The sequence below is a fragment of the Glycine max genome, chromosome 4 (assembly GCF_000004515.6).
Source record: "Glycine max cultivar Williams 82 chromosome 4, Glycine_max_v4.0, whole genome shotgun sequence".
Taxonomy (NCBI): domain Eukaryota; kingdom Viridiplantae; phylum Streptophyta; class Magnoliopsida; order Fabales; family Fabaceae; genus Glycine; species Glycine max.
The window spans coordinates 7,150,409-7,173,169 of NC_016091.4; the positions used below are offsets into that span (position 1 = coordinate 7,150,409).

General features: G+C 35.6%; 2 protein-coding genes across 2 annotated transcripts; both read left to right on the forward strand.

The window, feature by feature from the left end:
• The first annotated feature begins 324 nt into the window (after nucleotides 1–324).
• Nucleotides 325–2,038, forward strand: LOC121174779 (probable peptidyl-tRNA hydrolase 2). The gene is made up of 3 exons (XM_041014869.1): nucleotides 325–501; nucleotides 836–1,045; nucleotides 1,930–2,038. The coding sequence occupies exons 1-3, from the start codon at nucleotides 460–462 to the stop codon at nucleotides 2,011–2,013; spliced, it is 336 nt and encodes a 111-aa protein (XP_040870803.1). The 5' UTR covers nucleotides 325–459; the 3' UTR covers nucleotides 2,014–2,038.
• Nucleotides 2,039–16,359: 14,321 nt separating this feature from the next.
• LOC100820535 (protein NONRESPONDING TO OXYLIPINS 2, mitochondrial) lies at nucleotides 16,360–21,218 on the forward strand. The gene is made up of 3 exons (XM_041014870.1): nucleotides 16,360–16,621; nucleotides 16,711–16,832; nucleotides 20,934–21,218. Exons 1-3 carry the CDS (start codon nucleotides 16,494–16,496, stop codon nucleotides 20,957–20,959), a joined length of 276 nt encoding a protein of 91 aa, XP_040870804.1. The 5' UTR covers nucleotides 16,360–16,493; the 3' UTR covers nucleotides 20,960–21,218.
• The last annotated feature ends 1,543 nt before the right edge of the window (nucleotides 21,219–22,761 follow it).

Consider the following 22,761-nt stretch of genomic DNA (forward strand, 5'->3'; position numbering starts at 1 on the left):
TTAATAAAAGATTTAAATACATTTTTTATTTAATTTAGTATTTTTTTCATTTTTATCATTGTAATTTTTTTTATTTTAAACTTTTTAAAATATGTTTGTTTTATTTTTATCTTCAAAATATTTTATATAAAGCTTTGAATCATAAAAAAAATACTTTAAATAGTAATTTTTTTTATTTAAAGTGCTTTTCGACAAAAAATAAAATGAATATTTTTTATAAGATTTTTTTTATAAAAACAAAATAAAATAATAAACACTAAATTACAGTATGTAAAAAAAATATATATTTAAGTACTGCGGCATGCTCTGTCCAAAGCTGCCACGGGTAATCTTGATTCCTGTTCTATCTTCTCAATATCCACTTACCCTTTTGTGCTGCCACTAACAAAACAGCACTTCAACCTCAAATTTTCAACCTTTGCTCATTCATGTCCCTTCATCCTTCACTGCAAACACCCAATGTTCCTTTCCGTCCTAAATACTAATCAATCTCGCGACCAGGTTGGTTTCATGTCTTTCACTTCCCATATCTCTCTTCTTTTGTGTTTTTTGTTCCAACAACTAAGCAAAACAGTTATTGCCCTCTTTCACTATATCCACATTGTTTAATATTTAGAAAAAATCATTTTTTTAACGCATATTTGATATACAAAATGTTTCACCATCCTCTCCTATAACCAAGCACCTCTCCCAGAAAAGGGGTAGTCCAAAATTCATATCTTTTAAGTTATTCTCTTTAACCCCTTATATTGGGAGCCATGTCAATTCCCTTATACACGCTATTTGTGTACCCAAGTATTATTGGTATTGTTTGTAACTTTGTATGTAAACGCAGCAACAACAAAAGCAAAAAGGAGAATGGTTAGCAGGAAGTTTCAAGGCTGAGAACTTCATTCCAGGGCTTGTTATAGGTTTCATTTTTGGTCTGTTGTTGGATTTATCAAAGCCCAGTAGAAATCACTTGTCCAAGAAAATGTTCTCATCTGCCAAACCTCAACAACAGCAACTCGCAGTCTCAAGCAATGGTGATCAAGAACTTAAAATGGTTTGTTCATTTCATAATATTTATCAGTCTTTCATATAATGGAAGCTTTACCTGTCAATAGTTATTCCATGCCTGTAATTCTGATGTAGTTGACTATTTGTACAATTGTTTGGTTGAACGTTTGCAAAAGTGATTTGAATGAAATTGATTTTGCAAAATTGATTCTAGTTAAATTTAATGCTGAAGTGAAGTGATTTATGTTGAGTGTTTTTGTTTTAAAACTCGGTTTCAAATTTTTATCCAATGTAAAAGCTGCCTAAATTTGTTTAAACTCAGAATCCATTATGGGCTCAAAATAAATTCTTTAGCACGAGACCAACATGTGAACATTTACTCAAAATCGTGATATTTGGTATTTCAACTTGATTTTGGATAACTCAATGTGAAACTAAAGATGCACTATGTGAACAAGTCATTCTAGTTTGACGGAAGGTATACAGGATAGAAGTGGTGCTTTTACTGTCAATCTGTAATTTCTCAATTAGAAAGAAAGTTTTCCTAATGAATGATGATTAAGTTTATGCAATACACATCTCAACAGTCTTCTCTGCATTGTTTTAATCAAATGAACTGCTAAGGAAACAAAATGCTATTTGATGCTTAGAAAGTTAGAATAGGAATCACTGAACAAAACCCAGGAATGAGTTTATAACTTCTGTTATTTTTTTTCTTTTCTAAAAGTAATCTGAAGCAGTCAATATACAAAAACTTTCTGTAATCTTGCTTGTAATTATTCAATAATTAGTTTAATTGAACTGCTCTCCTGTTTCCAAAATTTTACTGGCAGTGTAAATAGATAATATGCATTCATTTTAATTGTGAGGAACATCTTCCATTATATGTATTGAAATTTCTGATTTCTATATTTAAGTGTTTTGTGTCAGGTTCTGGTTGTTCGGCAAGACCTAAAGATGAAATCCGGAAAGATTGCATCTCAATGTGCTCATAAGATATGCAATTATTGTTAATTTTTGAGTTGTTCTTTGTCTCAAATTTGTTCTCTTACTCCTCGTCCTCATGTAATAATTACCCTTTGATATCCTCTTTTTGAAATCTCCGTATATCCATCCATTATGCTGTTGAGCCATACCCAAGGCATTAAACATTTCAGGATAACTTTGATGCAAGATATCTACATACCACAAGGATAACCCACCAAATGATGGGCATTCTGATACACAAGATCTTTCAAAAAGGCGAGTGTAGAGCATACTAGCTTGTGAGAGTTTCAAATGATAACCATACAAAGTCTTATCTGGGGAAGGATAAAATTATTCCAACAACAACAGATAACATAGAATCTACTTTATTACAAGATAAGGCTGGGTAGACTTAAAATAAGACAACCTTTAAACGACTGACACGTGGCACACAATAGGATTACTATCATCCTTAGCATTGTTATAATTATGGGTATTATTAGATGTATCTTTAGAGTAGATTTCCCTATTTTATCTTGTTGAAGAAGACAGCAGTGTGTACTATCTTGTCAAAGCTTGTCAAGCTGTCTCTCTCCTATTTGTATATATATATGTTATTTGATTGAAATAAAACTAAGCAACTGAGGGAGAAGTTTCTCTCCTCACATATTCAAAGCTTTAAGTTGGTATCAGAGCGGGTCGTATCCACCGCCGTCCGCCGGCCGTTTCAACCGGCGACTACAGGGTTTTGTGCGCCTCGAGGAGCGCAACTCAGCGCAACTAACCGCTGGGCCAGGAGCTTCCCCACGCGCCGTCACGCGCCGTCACGCGCCATCTTCGTGCGCGCCAAACGCCGGCGCGTGACCACCACGCGCCGCCCTCCCCTTGCCGGAAACGCGCGCGTTTGCTTCCGGCCGTCTCGTCGGGCTCTCCTGAGTCCATATCAGCCATTAGTTTTTGGTTTCGGCACTTCGTTGAGCCACCTTGTGCCTTCCTTGTCTCTCTACTTTAGTTTCCTTTAATCTGTGAGTGAAAATGGCTTCGTCTGGCCCAATACTTTCGTTTTCTGGAACTCCCACTATCACAACAGCAAAGCTCAATTGGAAAAATTACTTATCCTGGTCTGTTTCAGTAGAACTGTGGTTCCTTGGGCAAGGGCATCATGACCATCTTGAAAAAGATGCTGAGGCAGTTCCGGATGATAGAAGACCTGAGTGGGAAAAGTTAGATTATCAGCTCTGTGCTGTCTTATGGCAGTCAGTTGAGGCAGATGTTTTGGAGATTCTCAGATCGTTCAAAACATGCTGCTCCTTTTGGAAAAAGGCCCGGGAAATCTTTGCCAATGATATTCAGAGTTTGTTTGATGCAACCATGAAGGTCACAGCTCTCAAACAAACCAGCCACGATATGATTGCACACATAGGTAAAGCTCGGGCAGCAGTGGAAGAATTGAAGAGGTTCCTTGTGGCTGAATCGTTGGAGGAAGTGAATAGAAAGCTAGATAAGTTCTATATGGTTCTCATCTTGAGAAGTTTACATTCAGACTTTGATCACGTTCGTGATCAAGTCTTAGCTGGAGATCAGGTTCCGTCGATGGATTCTCTCATCACTAGGCTGCTTCGTGTTCCCCATGCATTGAAAGAAGAAAATCCGGCTGATGTAGTGGAGACGTCAGCCATGGCTGCACCTCGTGGGAGAGGGGGAGGACGTAACAGTAGAGGAGGCCGTGGTGGGAGAGGTGGACGTCCTCAATGCACATATTGCAAGAGGATGGGCCACACACAAGAGACTTGCTACTCCTTGCATGGCTTCCCTGACAAAGTAGCTCAGGTAACTCAGACCGAAACCGAAAAATCAGAGTCTAAGTTCTCTGATAAAGAATATCAAGAATATTTGAAGCTGAAATCTGAGAAATCCAGCAGCCAGACTTCATCTTCCTCTGTACCATGTTATTCAACAACATGTATTTCTCAATCTATTGATGGTCCCAGTCCTTGGATACTTGATTCAGGTGCCTCTGATCATATTTCTGGTAACAAGTCTTCTTTTACATCCATTTCTTTTCCAAAAATTCCTCATCTTGTTACTGTGGCTAATGGTTCCAAAGTTGCAGCTCAAGGGAGTGGTCATGTGTCTTTATCTTCCTCATTGAAGTTGGATTCTGTTTTGTTTATTCCTCAATGTCCCTACAATTTAATTTCATTGAGTCAGTTAACCCGTTCATTAAATTGCTCAGTAACCTTTACCGCTAATTCTTTTGTTATCCAGGAACATGGCACGGGTCGATTGATTGGAGAAGGACGTGAATCACGAGGACTTTACTACTTGAAGCCCAACTTTTCTATTTCTTGTTCAGCAACTTCAAACCCCAAACTTTTGCATGATCGTCTAGGTCACCCAAGTCTACCAAAACTGAAAATGATGATCCCTAGTCTGAAGAATCTTCGAGTCTTAGAATGTGAACCTTGTCAACTAGGAAAACATGTTAGGTCCTCATTTCCAAAAACTGTTCAAAGATGTAATTCAGCCTTCTCTATCATTCATTCTGATATTTGGGGACCAAGTCGTGTTTCCTCATTTGGTTTTCGATATTTTGTAACTTTTATTGATGAATTTTCTAGATGTACTTGGGTTTATTTAATGAAAGACAGATCTGAACTTTTGCCTATTTTCATGTCCTTCCTCAATGAGATTGAAAACCAATTTAAAACAACAATTCAGGTTTTTAGAAGTGATAATGCCAAAGAGTATTTCTCTCATGATTTCTCCTCTTTGTTATCTTCAAAAGGCATTCTACATCAATCTACATGTCCCCATACACCACAACAAAATGGTATCGCCGAAAGGAAAAATCGTCATCTCCTTGACATCGCACGATCACTAATGCTAGCCTCTCATGTTCCCACACACCATTGGGGGGATGCGGTGCTTACTGCTTGTTTCCTAATTAACAGAATGCCTTCCTCCTCTCTTGAGAATCAAATTCCTCACTCAATCATTTTCCCTCATGATCATTTATTCCATGTTCCACCTAAAGTGTTTGGCTGTACTTGTTTTGTTCATAATCTCTCCCCTGGTTTAGACAAACTTTCTGCCCGTGCAATTAAGTGTGTCTTTTTAGGTTATTCTCGTCTTCAAAAGGGTTACAAATGCTTCTCACCATCCACCAGGCGATACTACATGTCTGCAGATGTAACCTTCTTTGAAGGCACACCATTCTACCCATCATCTACTGACCATTCTTCTTCCATCCAGAATGTCCTTCCAATTCCCTCTCCATGTCCTCTAGATACCTCAAATCCAGATGTCAGTGAGGTTCCTTCTTCTCCACCTCATCCAACTGAAGTTGCTTCTCCACCTCTTCTCACAAACCAATGCAGGATACAACAAGTTGGTCCTTCAATACCTGAAGCTTCTTTTCATGATTCTCCTCCTTCTTCAATCAATCCTCAAGCCATGGATCCTGCCACTTCTCATCCCTCTGATTCAGATTGGCCCATTGCCATCCGAAAAGGTACTAGATCCTCTCGTAATCCTCATCCTATCTATAACTTTTTGAGTTATCATCGTTTGTCTCCTTTATATTCTTCGTTTATTTTCTCTCTATCTTCACATTTTGTCCCTTCTAATATTCATGAGGCACTTAGTCATCCTGGATGGAGACAAGCTATGATTGATGAAATGCAGGCTCTTGAACATAGTGGTACTTGGGAACTTGTTTCTCTTCCTCCTGGTAAGAAGGCTGTGGGTTGTAGATGGGTCTACGCAGTTAAAGTTGGGCCTAATGGTGAAATTGATCGACTTAAGGCTCGATTAGTAGCTAAAGGCTATACTCAGATATATGGCCTTGATTATTGTGACACCTTCTCTCCGGTAGCTAAGATCACTACTGTCCGTCTCTTTCTTGCTATGGCTGCCATGCGTCATTGGCCTCTCCATCAGCTTGATATTAAAAATGCCTTCCTTCATGGTGATCTTGAGGAAGAAATTTATATGGAGCAACCTCCTGGGTTTGTTGCTCAGGGGGAGTATGGTCTTGTTTGTAAGCTGCGTCGATCTCTCTATGGGTTGAAGCAATCCCCTCGGGCTTGGTTTGGTAAATTCAGTCATATTGTTCAACTTTTTGGGTTGAAACGTAGTGAGACTGATCATTCTGTTTTTTATTGTCATTCATCCCCTGGAAAATGTGTTTACTTGATAGTATATGTTGATGATATAGTGATTACAGGGAATGATGCTTCTAAGATTATTCAGCTAAAGGAACACTTATTTAGTCATTTCCAGACCAAAGACTTGGGATATTTGAAGTACTTCCTTGGTATTGAGGTGGCTCAGTCAGGAGATGGTATTGTGATCTCTCAAAGGAAGTACGCCCTTGACATTTTGGAGGAGACAAGCATGCAGAATTGTAGACCTGTTGATAGTCCTATGGATCCGAATCTGAAGCTTCTTGCAGATCAGAGTGAAATGTATTCTGATCCCGAGAGATATAGAAGACTTGTGGGAAAACTCATCTATCTCACCATTACAAGACCTGATGTTTCCTTTGCTGTTGGAGTGGTGAGCCAATTTATGCAAAACCCTCGTGTTGATCATTGGAATGCTGTTATGCGTATTCTTAGATACATTAAAAGAGCTCCAGGTCAAGGATTACTTTATGAAGACAAAGGTAATACACAAGTATCTGGATATTGTGATGCAGATTGGGCTGGCTGTCCTATGGATAGGAGATCCACATCCGGATATTGTGTCTCTATTGGAGGGAATGTTATTTCTTGGAAAAGTAAGAAGCAAACTGTTGTTGCTAGATCTAGTGCAGAGGCTGAATATAGATCTATGGCTGTAGTTACATGTGAACTTATGTGGGTCAAACAAATTCTTGAAGAGTTGAAATTCTGCAAAGTGATGCAAATGAAGTTGTATTGTGATAATCAGGCTGCTCTGCATATTGCTTCAAATCCAGTCTTCCATGAGAGAACCAAGCACATAGAGATTGACTGTCACTTTATTCGGGAGAAGCTACTGTCTAAAGAGATTGTCACTGAATTCATTAATTCCAATGATCAGCCAGCAGATATTTTGACTAAATCCTTAAGGGGGCCTAGAATTCAGTTTATATGTTCCAAGCTTGGTGCATATAATTTATATGCTCCAGCTTGAGGGGGAGTGTTATAATTATGGGTATTATTAGATGTATCTTTAGAGTAGATTTCCCTATTTTATCTTGTTGAAGAAGACAGCAGTGTGTACTGTCTTGTCAAAGCTTGTCAAGCTGTCTCTCTCCTATTTGTATATATATATGTTATTTGATTGAAATAAAACTAAGCAACTGAGGGAGAAGTTTCTCTCCTCACATATTCAAAGCTTTAAGTAGCATGAAGATTACTCTCTTTACCGTACACCCATATACAAGATTTGTGCAGCAGTCATTAGTCTGATCTGGTGGATAATGACAAGTTGTAATGTTGTACCTCTGATCTAGTGAGACTTTCGTACACTGGGTGGTGATAAGGATATCTCTTTTTGTGTAACAATTCCTCCATCAATTGAGTATTGTAGTCTTCCCAGTCTTGTTCTGATGCGGAATGGTCATCAACCAAATCTTCCACCTTTCTGAAACTCAGGTTCTGGAACATAAATTTCTGTTTGAATTTGACCAGTATCTTGAAGTATTATCCTATCATTAGGATAACTATCCTTTGGCCTTTGAGATGAACTTGGTAGATTTGGATCCACAGGTATGAGTAATTGTTGACTTCACAGAGATGTCTCGCCAGCTAGTTGCGATAACTTCCTTCCAAGGGATATGCTTCAAAAGTTCCCCAAATTTGAACTTCGTTTCTAGACCAAAGTTGTCCTTGCTCCATAAAGTAAGGACGGTGAATAATCACAATAGAAACTAGTTTTCCTATGTGATCTCGTGAGATTCCTCTTTGTCTCTCAATGTCTAGAATTTGTTTCAGCTTCATACGCCGTCATGCTAAAGTAGAAAACCACTCTAATACTCCATTAAAGATATTCATATTTATATGGATATGTCAACATGTTGTATGTCATCAAAGGTTTTATGACGATGAGGATTGAATATTGTACTGTATTACACCAAATGGTGCATATGGTTGGTTCACACAAATTCCACCCAATTTCTCAGAAACAGTTCAAATATACCTCTAAAGGATATCTCAGGATCAAATATTTGTGCTGGAGTATATTATCTTATGGTTTCATGCAGAAAATGGAAGTAATGAGACTTAACATATTCAAGAATCTGTGCAGGGGTATGAGTAATCAATCCCGGAGGAAAAACCTTAATAGTTTTAGCAGTTTCAGATAATGGTTTTGTCATGAATGTCAATGGGAATGAGTGAGTGTAAGTTATCACCTTAACAATCTTGTTGTTTGGTCTGGATAAGAAATCAGGAATCAAATTATTCTTCCATGTGTTTCACAGGAGGAAAATTTGAGTATCTGGTGGCATCTTATTTTTAAATTCCAAAATTTGTGAAAATGATGAATTGTCCATGTGAACCTGAAACTCATGTCCTCTCAAATGAAAATCAAATTTCTTGATTCCATTTTTTATTGTGTCTCTTTGAATGTAGTATGATAACGTTTCTCAGCTTCCTTGGATTGTCCACTGGCATGGCCAGAGTAATAATTCTTTTCTCCTTCTTGTTCTATCATGATAGCTCCCCAATAATGATCACTTGCATTTGTAATATCTTCTCGCATGTTTCAGGAATCTTCAAGGCTGGGGTTTTGGGCGATCTCCTTGAGCTATCGTCTGTTCTTCTCCCACCATGGAGAAGGGAAATTTAACAACTCTTGAGCTATGTGAGAGAGCATGATCCCATGCTGGTAGGCTATCTAAAAGAATTGATTCAACAATTTTTTATGAGAGACAATATCTTTTGAGAAAAGGAGGATGTCATCTATGTAAACGATAGTGTTCTCTAGAATAGGTTAAAAGATTTTGGTCATGGCTTTCTGGAAGAGAGAGGGTGCTGCGTTTAGTATAGAATGGTGCGTTCCAATGCCAGTGATAAATTGGTTTAAAAAGATCGTATTGAGATCGCTTTTTCTCAATCTAGTAAGAGGGGTTGAGATGGATTCCTTTCGGGGCTTGGGCTAGCTTGGATCTTTTCCTCTTACTTTGATTGCTTGATTGTGCTAAAGGCTTTGCCATGTCATTCTGCTAGTAAGAAGGTAAGTCGCTTCCTTGTGGATAGCCTTCGCTTCCGGCTTCCCTTCGACGATGTAGTTTTCTTCGCACCCTATTTAGGTCTCTTGCTTACGGTTCTTTTGACTCTTTTAGACCAGAAGGTGGGACTCTTCAGTGATAGTGGAGCATTTGGAATACAAAAAAAGCTGTTTTACACTGGTCTTTTGGTTTTAGGCCAAGTTGCCAAAAACCTGATTTTAAATCAAACTTTGAAAATAAATTTGATTCTCTGGTCAAGGTTGGGAGAGATGAAGCCTTTGGGATTGGAAACTTATCATCTTTAAAAAAATGAATGAGAGGCTTATAGTCAATGACTAACATTTTCTTTCCTCTTAATTTTTCAGCTTTTTTTTTACATAAAAAGCTTGGCATGCCAGTTTGACTGGGTTGGCTCAATCAATCCTTGTCTCAGTAGATCTTGGCATTCTTGTATGATTGCTTGTAGATCTGAAGGTGTTATCCTTGGATGAGTTGCTTTTGTTGGATTGATATCTTCATTTAATCTAAATGGTAGATCAACAAAGTATTCTTTGTTTTTTCTATAGAGGATATGGATGGTTGAAATCTTCGTGACTTTCTAAGCATAGGGAGGAAATCTTTTGTTTAAACTCTCCAACTTTTGGCGGGGCCTCCGCTAAAGAGAAGAGCCTTGTAATTTCTGAAAAAGGCTTGAATTCTCTCTTGAATTTGATCCCGGTAGAATGTATTTAGAGTTTATTGGCGGTAGTATAGACATCATCCATGACGAGGTCTCTACCAGACAATTTGCTTCCAATGACTTCGATCGAGAGATGATACAATCAGGGAAGAACTTGATGTCTATCGGAGTATGTGTTACTAAGTCAGTTCTAAAAAATTTTCCATTAGCTGCTACAAAATAGGCTAATTCATTTTTCCACTATTCTTGTGGAAGAAGATCTATATCCATCATCGTCCTTTGTGCTCCAGTGTCTATAAAGACAATAACTTTGATTGATTTTTCAAACTTTTTTGTCATGCCAACACTTGAATTTCAATACATGGTTGAGGAATCGCTGGCCTGATAGACTGTTCTTCTTGTATAGGGAAGATGGGAATTGGAGGAGCCGGAGATTGTCGTCAGAAGAATCTGTCTGATTTAAGGCAAATTCAGTCTCATCATCTAGTTCATTCTGTTCAGAGTACAGAGATTCTATGTCATCATATTCACCGATTTAAACAAGATGTAGCGGTCGCCCAAATGGATTTTTCTACCATGTCTATGGGACAAATCCATCAATTCACTCTGGAGGTCGTTGATAAACTATGCAGACAACATCAACATCAGTATTTCTCATATATCATGAACAGAAAAGCCAAGTATAGCAGAGCATCCAAAAAGCCTTACTTGGAGATCAAATGTAGAGAAAAAGACTTGCCATTGTTCACCAAAGAAAAAGAAAGCCCTACAAGCTGACACCAAGGGAAAAAAAAGACCATTGAAGTTTTTCAGGAGAAGCCAGAGGAAAGGAAAATTCAGGAGACAAAGATGTTTCATCTGCAACCAGACATTGACATTTTGCAAAAAATTGTCCTAAGAAGTCACAAAAGGCCATTAGACTAATTCCTTATATTCAAATCGGTGAATATGATGATATAAAATCTCTGTACCCTGAACAAAGTGAACTAGATGATGAGACTGTATTTGCCTTAAAATCAGACAGATTCTTCTGATGAAGAATCTCTAGCTCCTCCAATCCCCATCTTCTCTATACAAGAAGAACAATCTATCATGCCATTGATTCCTCAACCATGTGTTGAAATTCAAGTGTTGGCAAAAAAGTTTGAAAAACCTATCAAAGTTATTGCCTGTATAGATACTGGAGCTCAAAGGAGAATGATGGATCTATATATTCTTCTACAAGAATATTGGAAAAATGAAGTAGCCTATTTTGTAGCAGTTGATGGAAAATTTTTTAGAACTGACTTAGTAACACATATCCTTCATGAAAAAACAAAGAATACTTTGTTGATCTAGCATTCAGATTAAATGAAAATATCAATCTAACAAAAGCAACCCATCCAGGGATGACACCTGATCTACAAGTACCCAGACAAGAATGTCAAGATATGCTTAGACAAAGATTGATTGAGCCAACCCAGTCAAATTGGGCATGTCAAACTTTTTATGTAGAAAAAAAGCTGAAAAATTAAGGGGAACGAAAAGGTTAGTCATTGACTATAAGCCTCTCAATCATTTCCTTAGAGATGATAAGTTTCTCATCCCAAAGGTTTCATCTCTCCCAACCTTGATCAGAGAATGAAACTTATTTTTAAAGTTTGATTTAAAATCAGGTTTTTGGTAATTTGGCCTAAGACCTAAAGACAGGTATAAAACAGCTTTTTGTATTCCAAATGCTCAGTATCAATGGACAGTCCTACCTTTTGGTCTAAAAGTAGCACTCTTTCTCTTTCAGAAAGCCATGACATCCTCCTTTTCTACATAGATGACATCCTCCTTTTCTCAAAGGATATTGCCTCTCATACAAAACTACTGAATAAATTCTTTTAGATAGCCAACCGGCATGGGATCATGCTCCCAGAAAAAAAGATTCAACTTGCTCAATCCCAAAAAAGATTCAACTTGCTCAATCCCAGATTGATTTCTTAGGGATGCATTTTTTTCAGGGTACTTACCAGCCTCAGTCTCACATAGCTCTCAAGAGTTGTTAGATTTTCCTGATGAAAATCTCATAGTCAAACAGATCCAACAATTCTTGGGAATTGTAAATTATATCAGAGATTTTATTCTCAGAGCATCCCAATATACCAGTTCATTATCCAAACTTTTGAAGAAAAACTCTTCTTCATGGTCAGAAGAACAGACACGATAACAGTGAAAGAACTCAATAAGATTGCCCAAAACCCCAGCCTTGAAGATTCCTAGAACAGACGAGAGGATATTACAAACTGATGCAATTGATCATTATTGGGGAGCTATCATAATAGAATAAGAAGGAGAAAAAAATTATTACTGTGGCCATGCCAGTGGATAATTCAAGGAAGTTGAGAAACATTATCATACTACATTCAAAGAGGCCTTGACGGTGAAAAAGATGGAATCAAGAAATTTGATTTTCATTGGAGAGGACACCAGTTTCAGGTACACATGGACAATTGATCATTTCCAAAAATTTTGAAATTTAAAAATAAGATGTCATCATATCCTCAAATTTTAAGGCTCAAGGATTGGTTCCTGTGATTTTTCCTGTGAAACACATAAAATAATGGAAGAATAATTTGATTCCTGATTTCTTATCCAGACCAGACAACAACAAGACCTTTAAGGTGATAACTTTCACTCACTTCTTTCCATTGATATTCATGGCAAAATCATTATCTGAAATAGCCAAAACTATTAAGGTTTTTCCTCAGGATTGATTACTCATACTCCTGCACAGATCCTTGACTATGTTAAGTTTCATTACTTCCATTTTCTGCATGAAACCATGAGATTCAAATATACCCCAACACAAATATTTGACCTTGAGATATCCTTTGGAGGTATATTTGAACTGTTGTGTGAAATTGGGTGAGATTTGTGTGAACCAACCATATGGGCAAGGTGGAAGATTTGGTTGATGACCATTCCGCATTAGAATAAGACTGGGAAGACTACAATACTCAATTGATGGAGGAATTGTTACACAAAAAGAGATATCTTATATCCTTACCACCACCCAGTGTACGGAAGTTTCACCTGATCAGAGGTACAACATTACAACTTGTCATTATCCACCAGATCAGACTAGTGACGGCTGAAGAAATCTTGTATATGGGTGTGCTGTAAAGAGAGTAATCTCTCCTGGATAAGGCCGTAATCCTATTCTCGTCATTGTGTGTCGCGTGTCGTGTCAGTCGTTTAGAGGTTACCTTATCTTAAGTTTACTCAGCCTTGTCTTATCTGTAATAGAGTAGATTCTATGTTATCTGTTGTTGTAATAATCTTATCCTTTTCCGGATAAGACTTTGTACTCCATTCCTCTCTTATATAAAGAGGATGAAGATGAATCTGTATGTTGAGACACACTGTATTGAATAATATTCCCTTCTTATTAAATGACTCTCTTTTAAGTTAAGTTCCTTCTTCTCTGAAACTCTGAGTTGTATAATGGTTATCATTTGAAACTCTCACCAGCTAGTATGCTCTACACTCGCCTCTTTGGAGGATCTTGTGTATCAGAACGCCGAAAATTGATATCAATTGGTGGATTATCCTTATGGTCTGTAGATATCTTGTATCAAAGTTATCCTGAAATGCTTAATGCCTTGGGTATGGCTCAACAGCATAATGGATATATGGAGATAATAAGTATTTATAAACTATCAATTGTTTATGCCTTTTCATTCACATTTTGTTGCAGATGCTGCCACTGGCATTTACGCAGAATTAATGCAAAGGTACTTTTGTTCTGATAAATGTCCATTTCAGAGCATTTAGATATCTTCTAGTTCTGTATTGGTGGACCTCCTGCTAATCCACCCACCAGCATATCCTTTGTGAAAAAACAAGACCACAAATAACTTAACATAATAGTTTAAAAGATTGCTTCATGTGGTTAAACTTTCAAGTTTCAATCCAATTTTTGTAGGCTTTGTATGATGGCCTTTTTGGCTATGATTTTACATAATCCATTATTGGGTGTGGGGGTAGGTGGGGGGTGGGGAGACATTGTTCACAGTTTTAGATGCATATTGTAGAGTTGGTTATGCAGAAGGAAATAACTTTCTTTATCTCTAAAGCAAAGACAAATGTGAACTTTACATGTTCAGTTTTAGAAAGTTTCATTTTGAGCATCAAAATGAGGATTGTCCCATACAGGTGATTTTGCTATACTCCATAGCCATGCTCAAATAATGTTCATTCAGGCAATGTATTATTCTTTGTTTGGTATCCTTTTTGGAGTGATAAATCCCACCACCACTGCCTACTTTTGCATTGATCGGTATCTTTTGAGAAGATGGGAACAGTGTGGCAGGATCAAAGACTGTTCTTGCTGTTGGACCTGGTATGCTTCCCTGTTGCTTGTATGTTGTATGTAATGTATAACCAAAAGCACGAGCAAGAAAATCTAAATACTTTTGCAATTAATTGAACAATGGGATGCTACAGACTCATGGATTTGATGCTGATGTTTTTCAAAGTTGCTCCCTATCTTGACAGCTTTTTCCTTGACAAATAATATGCTACTTTCTGATTGAATGGCTTTACATGTTACTGGATTTATGTCAGGACCAAAATCTTCTGTGGATTCGGTGACTGGGAGATTGCCCCTGCTTTGACAGCATTCAAGAAGCATGTGCTAATATGGTCAAATCACCTGAGCTTGTTGCCACTTGGTCTGTGTTCTAACGCATTATCTAGCATTCGTTGGCTGATTCGGTAGTTATAGTCACTGTGGCATATGCAACATGGCTATGGTGGTTTTATAGTTCGTAGTGTTCAATATGACTAATTCTTAATCAGAGCCCTTTCCTTTTTATACCTCTAATTGTATGAATTTCAGCATCCTGTCTAGCAGGGATGAACAAAAAACTTTTATTTATTTTATTTGGATATGTTGGGTGAAAGCCTGTTAGTAAAATATCCTTCCTTGTAACGCAAGAAGCATGTCTTCATTCTTTATAAGTTCAGTATCCTTTTTTTTTTAATCAATGTCCCAATTGGTTGTGTGATTCAAATTCAAAATAGGAGAAGGGGAGAGATTTTGACAATGGTTATTAAAGTAGACTGACTTAATCCATTCAAGTTAACCTATTTCTGGAACAAGTTTCAGCCCATAACTCGGGCTGAATAACCGAGCATGAAACAATATTACATGCATAAGCTAAAAGGAACGAGCCAAAGTGATCCTTCAGGACACCACCACAATAGGCTCTCCTTCCATCAGTTACATCACCATCACAGTTAAGTTTGAGCACTTCCTCCGATGGCATGATCCATTTAATAATAAAACTGGACTTCATAGTCATACAAGGAGCCAAGGAAGACTCCTTAAAATATAGCTCAACTATCTCCTAAGACCAGCCTGGGTTTGGACCTGCTGAAAAACCAGCTTGTTTCTCATATGCCAGATAGCATCAGTAGCACAGTGGTGCCAAACTCTAAAGGCATTTGTCATGAGCGTTTGATTGGCAATCCTCCAAAGGAGGATCTTAATGCATGAATCTCTGTTTCATTTACAATTTTTTGTTAAAGTCAAACTTAAACTCAAGCCCAACCAAATATGTAAATTTAAATTAAGATAATAAATTTTTGGGGTAGCAAAATTTGAAATTGGGTTAAATTAAACTCAACTAAAATTCAATTCAATTAACCTACTCTATGTATTTTTACTTGTTAAAGGGATTAAACTTGATTTCACAATCTTAGTTTTGACGAAAAGGAAAGAAATAATCCTTTATTGTTTAGTTTGCAAGAAAAAGAAAGCAGGATTTAAACAAATTATTAGTATTTTTTTGTCACTAGAACCTTAGATTTTGTTTAAGAAAATAAAGTCTAATTATTAGTATTTTTTTGTCACTAGAACCTTAGATTTTATTTAAGAAAATAAATTCTAATTTTATTCAACGTCATGTTAGTAGTATTTTTTTAGGAGCTTGATAATAATTATTAGTATTTTTAATATCAAATTTTCATTTTTTATTTTTATAAAATGCTATTTTAAAAAAAATGCTAGTAAAGCACTCTCAAGTCTCTGCTATTGATTCAAATTTATTAAAAATGTATTTTTTTGTCTCATTTTATATATAATGAGTTTCTTTTATGATTTTATAATTTGCGGTAAGTTTTAATTAATATTATATATTTTTTTACGTCATCTGTGATTTCTGACAAAGAAAAAAAACTTTGTTAGATATTATTAACATTCTTCAAAATATTATTCCATTATAGTTTTTACATTTTTAGTGAACCATTAAATTTTGATTTCGTACTAAAGACTATCAATGTAATTTTTTTAACTTTTAGGAATTAGAATTAAATAAAAATCTATATAAAGTAAAAACTAAAATAAAAAATAAGATTTTTAGAGATCAATAGATTATTTAAATTGAAAAAACAATTAATTAGTTATTATATCCTTATAACAAACGAATAAAACTATTAATTTTAACTATTTAAATTAAAGACACATTATTTTTCATTTCTCCCTTGTAATTCCATAATTGTTCTTCTGCATTAAAAAGTACTCCTTTAAAGAAAAACCCCCCGCAAAACCCATTCCTCAACTCAACTGCGACTGGTGAAAGCCCTATCTGTGTGGAAATAGGGTAGCTGCAACCTGCAATGGCTTCTCGTTATAGATCTGTTTCGCAACCAGCATTCTCCATAATCAAATCCACCATCACCAAACCTTCCTCGAAGCTCCTCCCGTCGTCTTTTCTCCTCAAAACTCGTTCTCCCGTTACGGCCAGGCAAGTCCCTTTCGTCCCCTTCAGGGGTAAAGCGATCTCTTTTCTTGGATCCAATTGAATTTCATTTCGTTTTGTGTTTTTGCGTTCAGGTGGGTGGGCGGTGAGCTCGGTTGCCTGCAGTCGCTGCTTCCCCTGCACTCGGCGGTTTCATCAGCGCGCCTCACCTCATGTCTGGGCATCGATTCGAGTAGGTCGAGGTCGCTGTCTCAGGGTATGCTCTGCAATGCCAACTCCGGAGTTTGATTTCTCCAAATTCTTTTTTACCCTTTTACTCTCCGTAAGCATTCATTGCAACTTCCCCCTCTTTTCTTAGATTATAGTTTTGCTTAGGGAGTGGCCTGTCAACTATGTTATCCATAGCCATTGTGAACAGATGATAATGGGAGTAGAATAAAGAATATGAAATTTAGCGGCATGTGATTTTTTGTGATATTCTTTTATTATTATTTTCAGTATAATCCAAATATGTTGAAGCACTTAATGTGTTTTTGATTAGAGTGTGCAAACTTGATTTTGGTTAAAATGTGGGTTTGGGTGAATTTATTTATGTGTGTTTGAGTGAAGCGTTTGCACAAATTATTTTAAATGAAATTGATTTTGAAGTAAAAGTGATTTATGTTTAAATGTTTTTATTCTAAAAGAAAGTTAATAGTAAAAATTAATATAATTTTTTTTAATTCAATACAAAAGCTACCTAAAGTTGTTTCAACTAAAAATCAACTATGGACTCAATTAATTCTTTGATGTGAGACCAAACATGTAAACATTTGTTTAAAATCATGTTAACTCGTATTTAATGTGATTTGGGATGATTCAACGTGAATTCAAGCACACTATGTTTGGAAACATTTATTTGGAAAGTGATTTTGGCATAATGAATGTTGTTTGGACTTTGGATAGTGTTGATCAAAATCACTTTAGATATATAATTGCTAAAAACGATATGACTCTTCTTATTTGATTTTATTAAAATAGCAGTATAATATTAAATTAAGAGAATATTTTTATCAATATAAAGCGTGCCGTGATTTTACATTTACTCGATGCAAAAGCAGAAAAATGATGCTTTCAGGTTGGAGGGGTTCCAAACTTGTTAAATGATACTCACTCAACTTTCAATGCAAAACACATCCTGCAACTTAATACTCCCTAAGTTGTTTGTGTGTGCTTGTGAGTGCCTCGCTTTTGAAGGCCATGCATAGGAACCCGAAAAGCCTTTTCATGATCATTAAATGATTTATCCATTGTAACATTCACACGTGCTTACCGCCAACTTGCCATTCCATAGACCTTCATTGTTGCTCTCAGATTTGAGTCGGAACTGATTACTTAGGTTGCATAAGAACATGATCTGTACCTAAATGATAAGGCACAATAGACTACATCTGAAGCAATAAATTATTAATTTTTAAACCAAGATCAGAGCCATAATTAATATTATTGCATTTAATTTTTCCTATCTAAGAAATCAATAATGTATATATTTTGATCATCCATATTCTACGGTAGAACTTCTGTAGGAGTAGCACTTATCTTAATCTATGTTTGCCTTTCTGCCATTATGAAGACTTATGATGTATTTCACTTTTTGATTGTGCACACTATATAAAGATTATTGAACAAGTGACCTCAATAATTTAAGAGGGGTGAATTAAGTTTTAAAATTTTTTCGACTTTTAATCTCCTTTTAAATGATATGTGATAGATTTAGAATGTAGAAAAAGAAACAACAATCAATTTAACAATGTTCTTTAAATGTACAAGAAAAAGTAAATTGCAATAAAAATAAACGAGATAAGGGAAGAGAGAATTGCAAACTCGATTTATACTGGTGCAGTCACTTCATGTGCCTACATCAGTTCTCAAGTAACTTACTTGAGATTTTCCATTATCCTTGTAAATCCTTTACAATCTTTGAACACACCTTGAGATCCCTTACTCTTGTGTTAGAGTTTCTCACACATCAAGAGATAAACAATCTCTTAATTACAATTGAGTTTTATAAGATGAACATAATGATTTCTCTCTTTTAGAGCATATGATACAACTTGAAGATCTTAGAGGAATTTTCAATAATTTGCAGGAGTTTGGCCAAAGATGTTTAGAGAGGTTTTGAAAGTTAAGTTTTCTGAAAATTCCTTCTTTTCGAAGTAAGGACCCACACACACACACACATATATATATATATAGACCCATTTTGCCTATTCAGAACAGTTTGAAGAGATGTGTCTTTTCGAAAAATTTTCTAAAACTATTTTACTGGTAATCGATTATATGACTCTGGTAATCGATTACACAGTCATATCTTTGAAGGGTTGTGATTTTTCAATAGTTTTTTTGAAATTTCTTTGCTAGTAATTGATTACATGACTCTTGTAATCGATTACACAGATCAAAATTCAAAAATTCTTGTGTCGTTGGTTCATTAGTTTAAAATTTTCAATATGTCATTTTCACAAACTCTCTGGTAATTGATTACACAAACCTGGTAATCGATTACCAGTTCAAAAATTTTTTTTGAACTGATTTAACTTTAATAAAAGAATTTTGACAGTAAAGATTTTGAGACCAAACTATAACAATCAAATTGAGATTCTTTTAACAAATTTATTAAGTCCTTATCTTAGATTTTTTTGATCTTGTTTTTCGACTTGATTAAATCCGTGCTCATCAAGTAAACTTTTGGCATCATCAAAACTTACATGATATACATTGACAAAGACTACTCTGATATAGTTATCAATCTAGAATAGGCAAGCCCTGAAAATGCCATAGTGGGATGACTGCTACATTGAGATTAGGTATGATATAAAAAATTATATTATACGTGTTCAAATGCTAAAAGATTTAAACCCAAATTATAGAATTAAAAAAATGGTAGAAGAGAACACACTTTAGAGAAAAGTGAAACTTGAAACACCTGTTTCAGAATGTGGAATCTGTTGCAATAGAAGGCTGATCAAATTACAGAGAAGTCAGAGAACAAATAGATACTACAGAAACTGAGGACTGAAAGAAGGATGACAGATCAGAACAGTTGTCCACTGAGATCATGGCCTGACCAGAGAACACTGAGGGTTTTCCTGAAGTTCTGAAGGGGGGGGGGGGGGGGGGGGTAAATGAGTTTCTGAATTCTATTGCAGTCTGATTTTTTTTGCTGCAACCAAAAACCTGTCCACTATGTAAATTAAAATCTTGTAGCCAACCAGGGCATGCTCTGGTGTCACTATAGCATGCTATTGACTATTATTTACTCTGGTTATGACTTATGAGTAGTATTGTTGTTAGACTTGTGATACGTACTAAATTTAATAAAGAGATAGATTGGTTCAGTAAGTTTTTGATATTACAATTTTCAGCATGATTTTTGTGGTTAAACTAGTTTAATTAGCCTGACAGAATAGCATAAGGGATGCAATTGTTTTATAATTTGAGTTTGAGCCTTACTGAAAGTTGGCCATGAGGTGAGGGTTGTCCCCCACTTTTATACTCTATTTTGACCATTTTACTAGTCAATGTGGAATCTTCAACATGCACACCCTCTCATGCCGAGGATTATGTAGAGTATAAAGTTTACAAGACTAAACATTCCCGATCAGGTGGCCTATTAGGCTCAACAATAACTACTAGAATAGGCTTTGATACCATTTTATAATTTGGGTTTGGGTCATGAAATGAGAATTGCCTCCTGCATATATACACTCTTTTAGCTTATATGCTCTATTTTGATATATCACTAGTCAATGTGAATCCCCATCAAAAACTGCTTTTGCAATCCATTTTTCAGGAGTAGAAAGAAGGATGCAGGAAAAAGGGGATGTTGGGGAAAGAAATAGTGATTTTTCACTTTTTTGTTTTGTTTTATTTACTTTTGCTTCAGAATATTGAAATATGAGCCACACTTTTTAGTACACAATTTACCTACACATTTTCAGAGTAGACGACCTATATGACATCAATATTATGCCTGTAATTCATTAGTTTCATCCATGTGATTAAGAAACTCATTACTCATCTATAGCTCTCCTTTTCAATTTCCTAGTAAAACCAACGGATGCAACACTAAAGTGTATAACATTCCAGCTCAATTCATTGCCCCTTGTTTCTAGCTTGTATGTTTATTTTATTTAGCCTTTTTACATATTCATACTCATTTTTCATGTACACTAATAAATGTCACCCTGTTGTTTTGCTGTGCTATTGATTATCTATGTTGAATGTCACTTGATTTGCTTAGTCATTCAATTTTAGGATAATTTTTCCTGTTGTAAATCGGTGCTTATGTAATTTTCCTGTTTTCAATTTTCCTCAGAAATGGGTCTCAGCACACCGCGATAAGAGATTTTGAAGACCATTCATTGGCAGATTAGAGTCTTTTTTGCTTTGCCGGGACGCTCTACTGTTAATTATTTTCAAGTTTTTTCTTGACAGTTCACTGTAACAGGTATATAGTTGGGAGAATCCTTTGATCTTCTGGTGTCTGTTGCAATGGTTCCTATAAAATGCTTGGTCAATCCTGTATTAATTGTTTTAAAGATCAACCTATGCCAACATCATTTAGTGAATAAAAAACAAAAAAATTGCTGATTGACCTCTCTATCATGTCTGTTGATGCATGTTCCTCAATATGTTAGCAGTAGAATCAGTGCATTTGCTTCTGGCATCTGATAAGTGTAGTTTGGGGTTGAATTTTCCTTAGGTAAGACATGTGTATATATATATATATACACACACACATGAGAACCAACTTCAGTAATGGAAAGGTATCTGGTCACCTTGCTAAGTATCCAGTAGTTACCAAATTATGTTGAACATGCTTTTTTGGGGACATGATGTGCAGGTAAATAAAGTGGGGTGAAGACAAACAATGACATTGTCTCCACCAAGTTCTCTGTTAACAGCCTTGACGAAAGAGACTATGTCTCATGATAACGATACATGAGCATGTGAGACCCTCACACCTTGGTACCTCGTAGCCTTTACTATTTTTGTCGAAATGCCTAATAATAGATGCCAAATGTTACCACTTTGCTTTCCTATACTCTTTAAAGTTTTTTATAATAAGAAGACGAATTCTTGTTAATAAGACGAATGGGTGTTTGAAAGAGTTTGTTTGAGTCTATGATAATAATCTATACTTTTATAAGTTTCTTTTTAGTTTTTTTTCTTTTCATTTTTTTGGGTAAATGCTTCTTGGTCTAAGTTATAAGAAGCTTGATTTCTTTTTAAGTAAGGTGTAACGTTTGATTCTTAGGAATGGAAATGATTTAAATGGATTACTCAGATTATACTAAATATCTAAACAAAAAAAGGAGTTCAGCATAATTTGTTCCTTATTGAAATTCATAAAAATTACCTAATATGTCTTAGTGTAAGATATTAAATTTATTTTTTGCTATTTTAACTTTTACGAAGGTTTTTTCTGTTAAGTGTTGACAATATACTTTTTAACATATTTTTTTAAACACAATATTATTAATTAAAATTTATTCAAAATTACAAAAATTGTTAGTTTGTCTCGATAAATATGAAATCGGTCCATAGAATTATACGATTTTTTATAATAAATTTTTGCTAATAGCAAATGATTTGTTTATATGGGTGTATTACTGGCATTTCTGTGTTCATTTGGAGGGTCTTGTGGTTACTAAAGCGAGAATAAACATTTCATGAACATGGCAAACACTTACCCCATGCGGTTGAACTGTATTATTTTGTTAGAAGGTCGTCGACGTGGAGCCCTGCATATTTAAATACCATTACGATTTATGGCATGTAGCCATAACAGTAATATTATAAATATACAGGGTTGGTGATTTCATTTATGGAAATTGGAATGGGTTCAAGCAACTTCTTGTTTCTGCGGCTTGGTCAAAGACGTGAATGGCTTACTTAAGGAGACATGAATATCTAACCTTACTTTTTAATTCCATATATCATATATGGCGTTCTCCTTTATTTATATTATCACGTTTAAGCACGGTAATTTTTATGTTCTGAATCTTGCTAATCATGTACTCAAAATTACATCTGTCACTAAGTTTAATTTGGTTTATACCCAATTTAATATTTTGATTGAACCAATTTTTTAGACCAAAATCTTAGGTTTTATTGGGGGTGACTCGAATTTATTAAAAGAT

Excerpts from the sequence above, each read along its gene's own strand:
- LOC121174779 (XM_041014869.1), top strand. The coding sequence starts at position 460 with ATGTTCCTTTCCGTCCTAAATACTAATCAATCTCGCGACCAG. Across the intron at positions 502-835 it reads CTAATCAATCTCGCGACCAG|CAACAACAAAAGCAAAAAGG; the intron begins GTTGGTTTCATG and ends ATGTAAACGCAG. Across the intron at positions 1,046-1,929 it reads GTGATCAAGAACTTAAAATG|GTTCTGGTTGTTCGGCAAGA; the intron begins GTTTGTTCATTT and ends GTTTTGTGTCAG.
- LOC100820535 (XM_041014870.1), top strand. The coding sequence starts at position 16,494 with ATGGCTTCTCGTTATAGATCTGTTTCGCAACCAGCATTCTCCATAATC. Across the intron at positions 16,622-16,710 it reads CGTTCTCCCGTTACGGCCAG|GTGGGTGGGCGGTGAGCTCG; the intron begins GCAAGTCCCTTT and ends TTTTGCGTTCAG. Across the intron at positions 16,833-20,933 it reads GTCGAGGTCGCTGTCTCAGG|AAATGGGTCTCAGCACACCG; the intron begins GTATGCTCTGCA and ends AATTTTCCTCAG.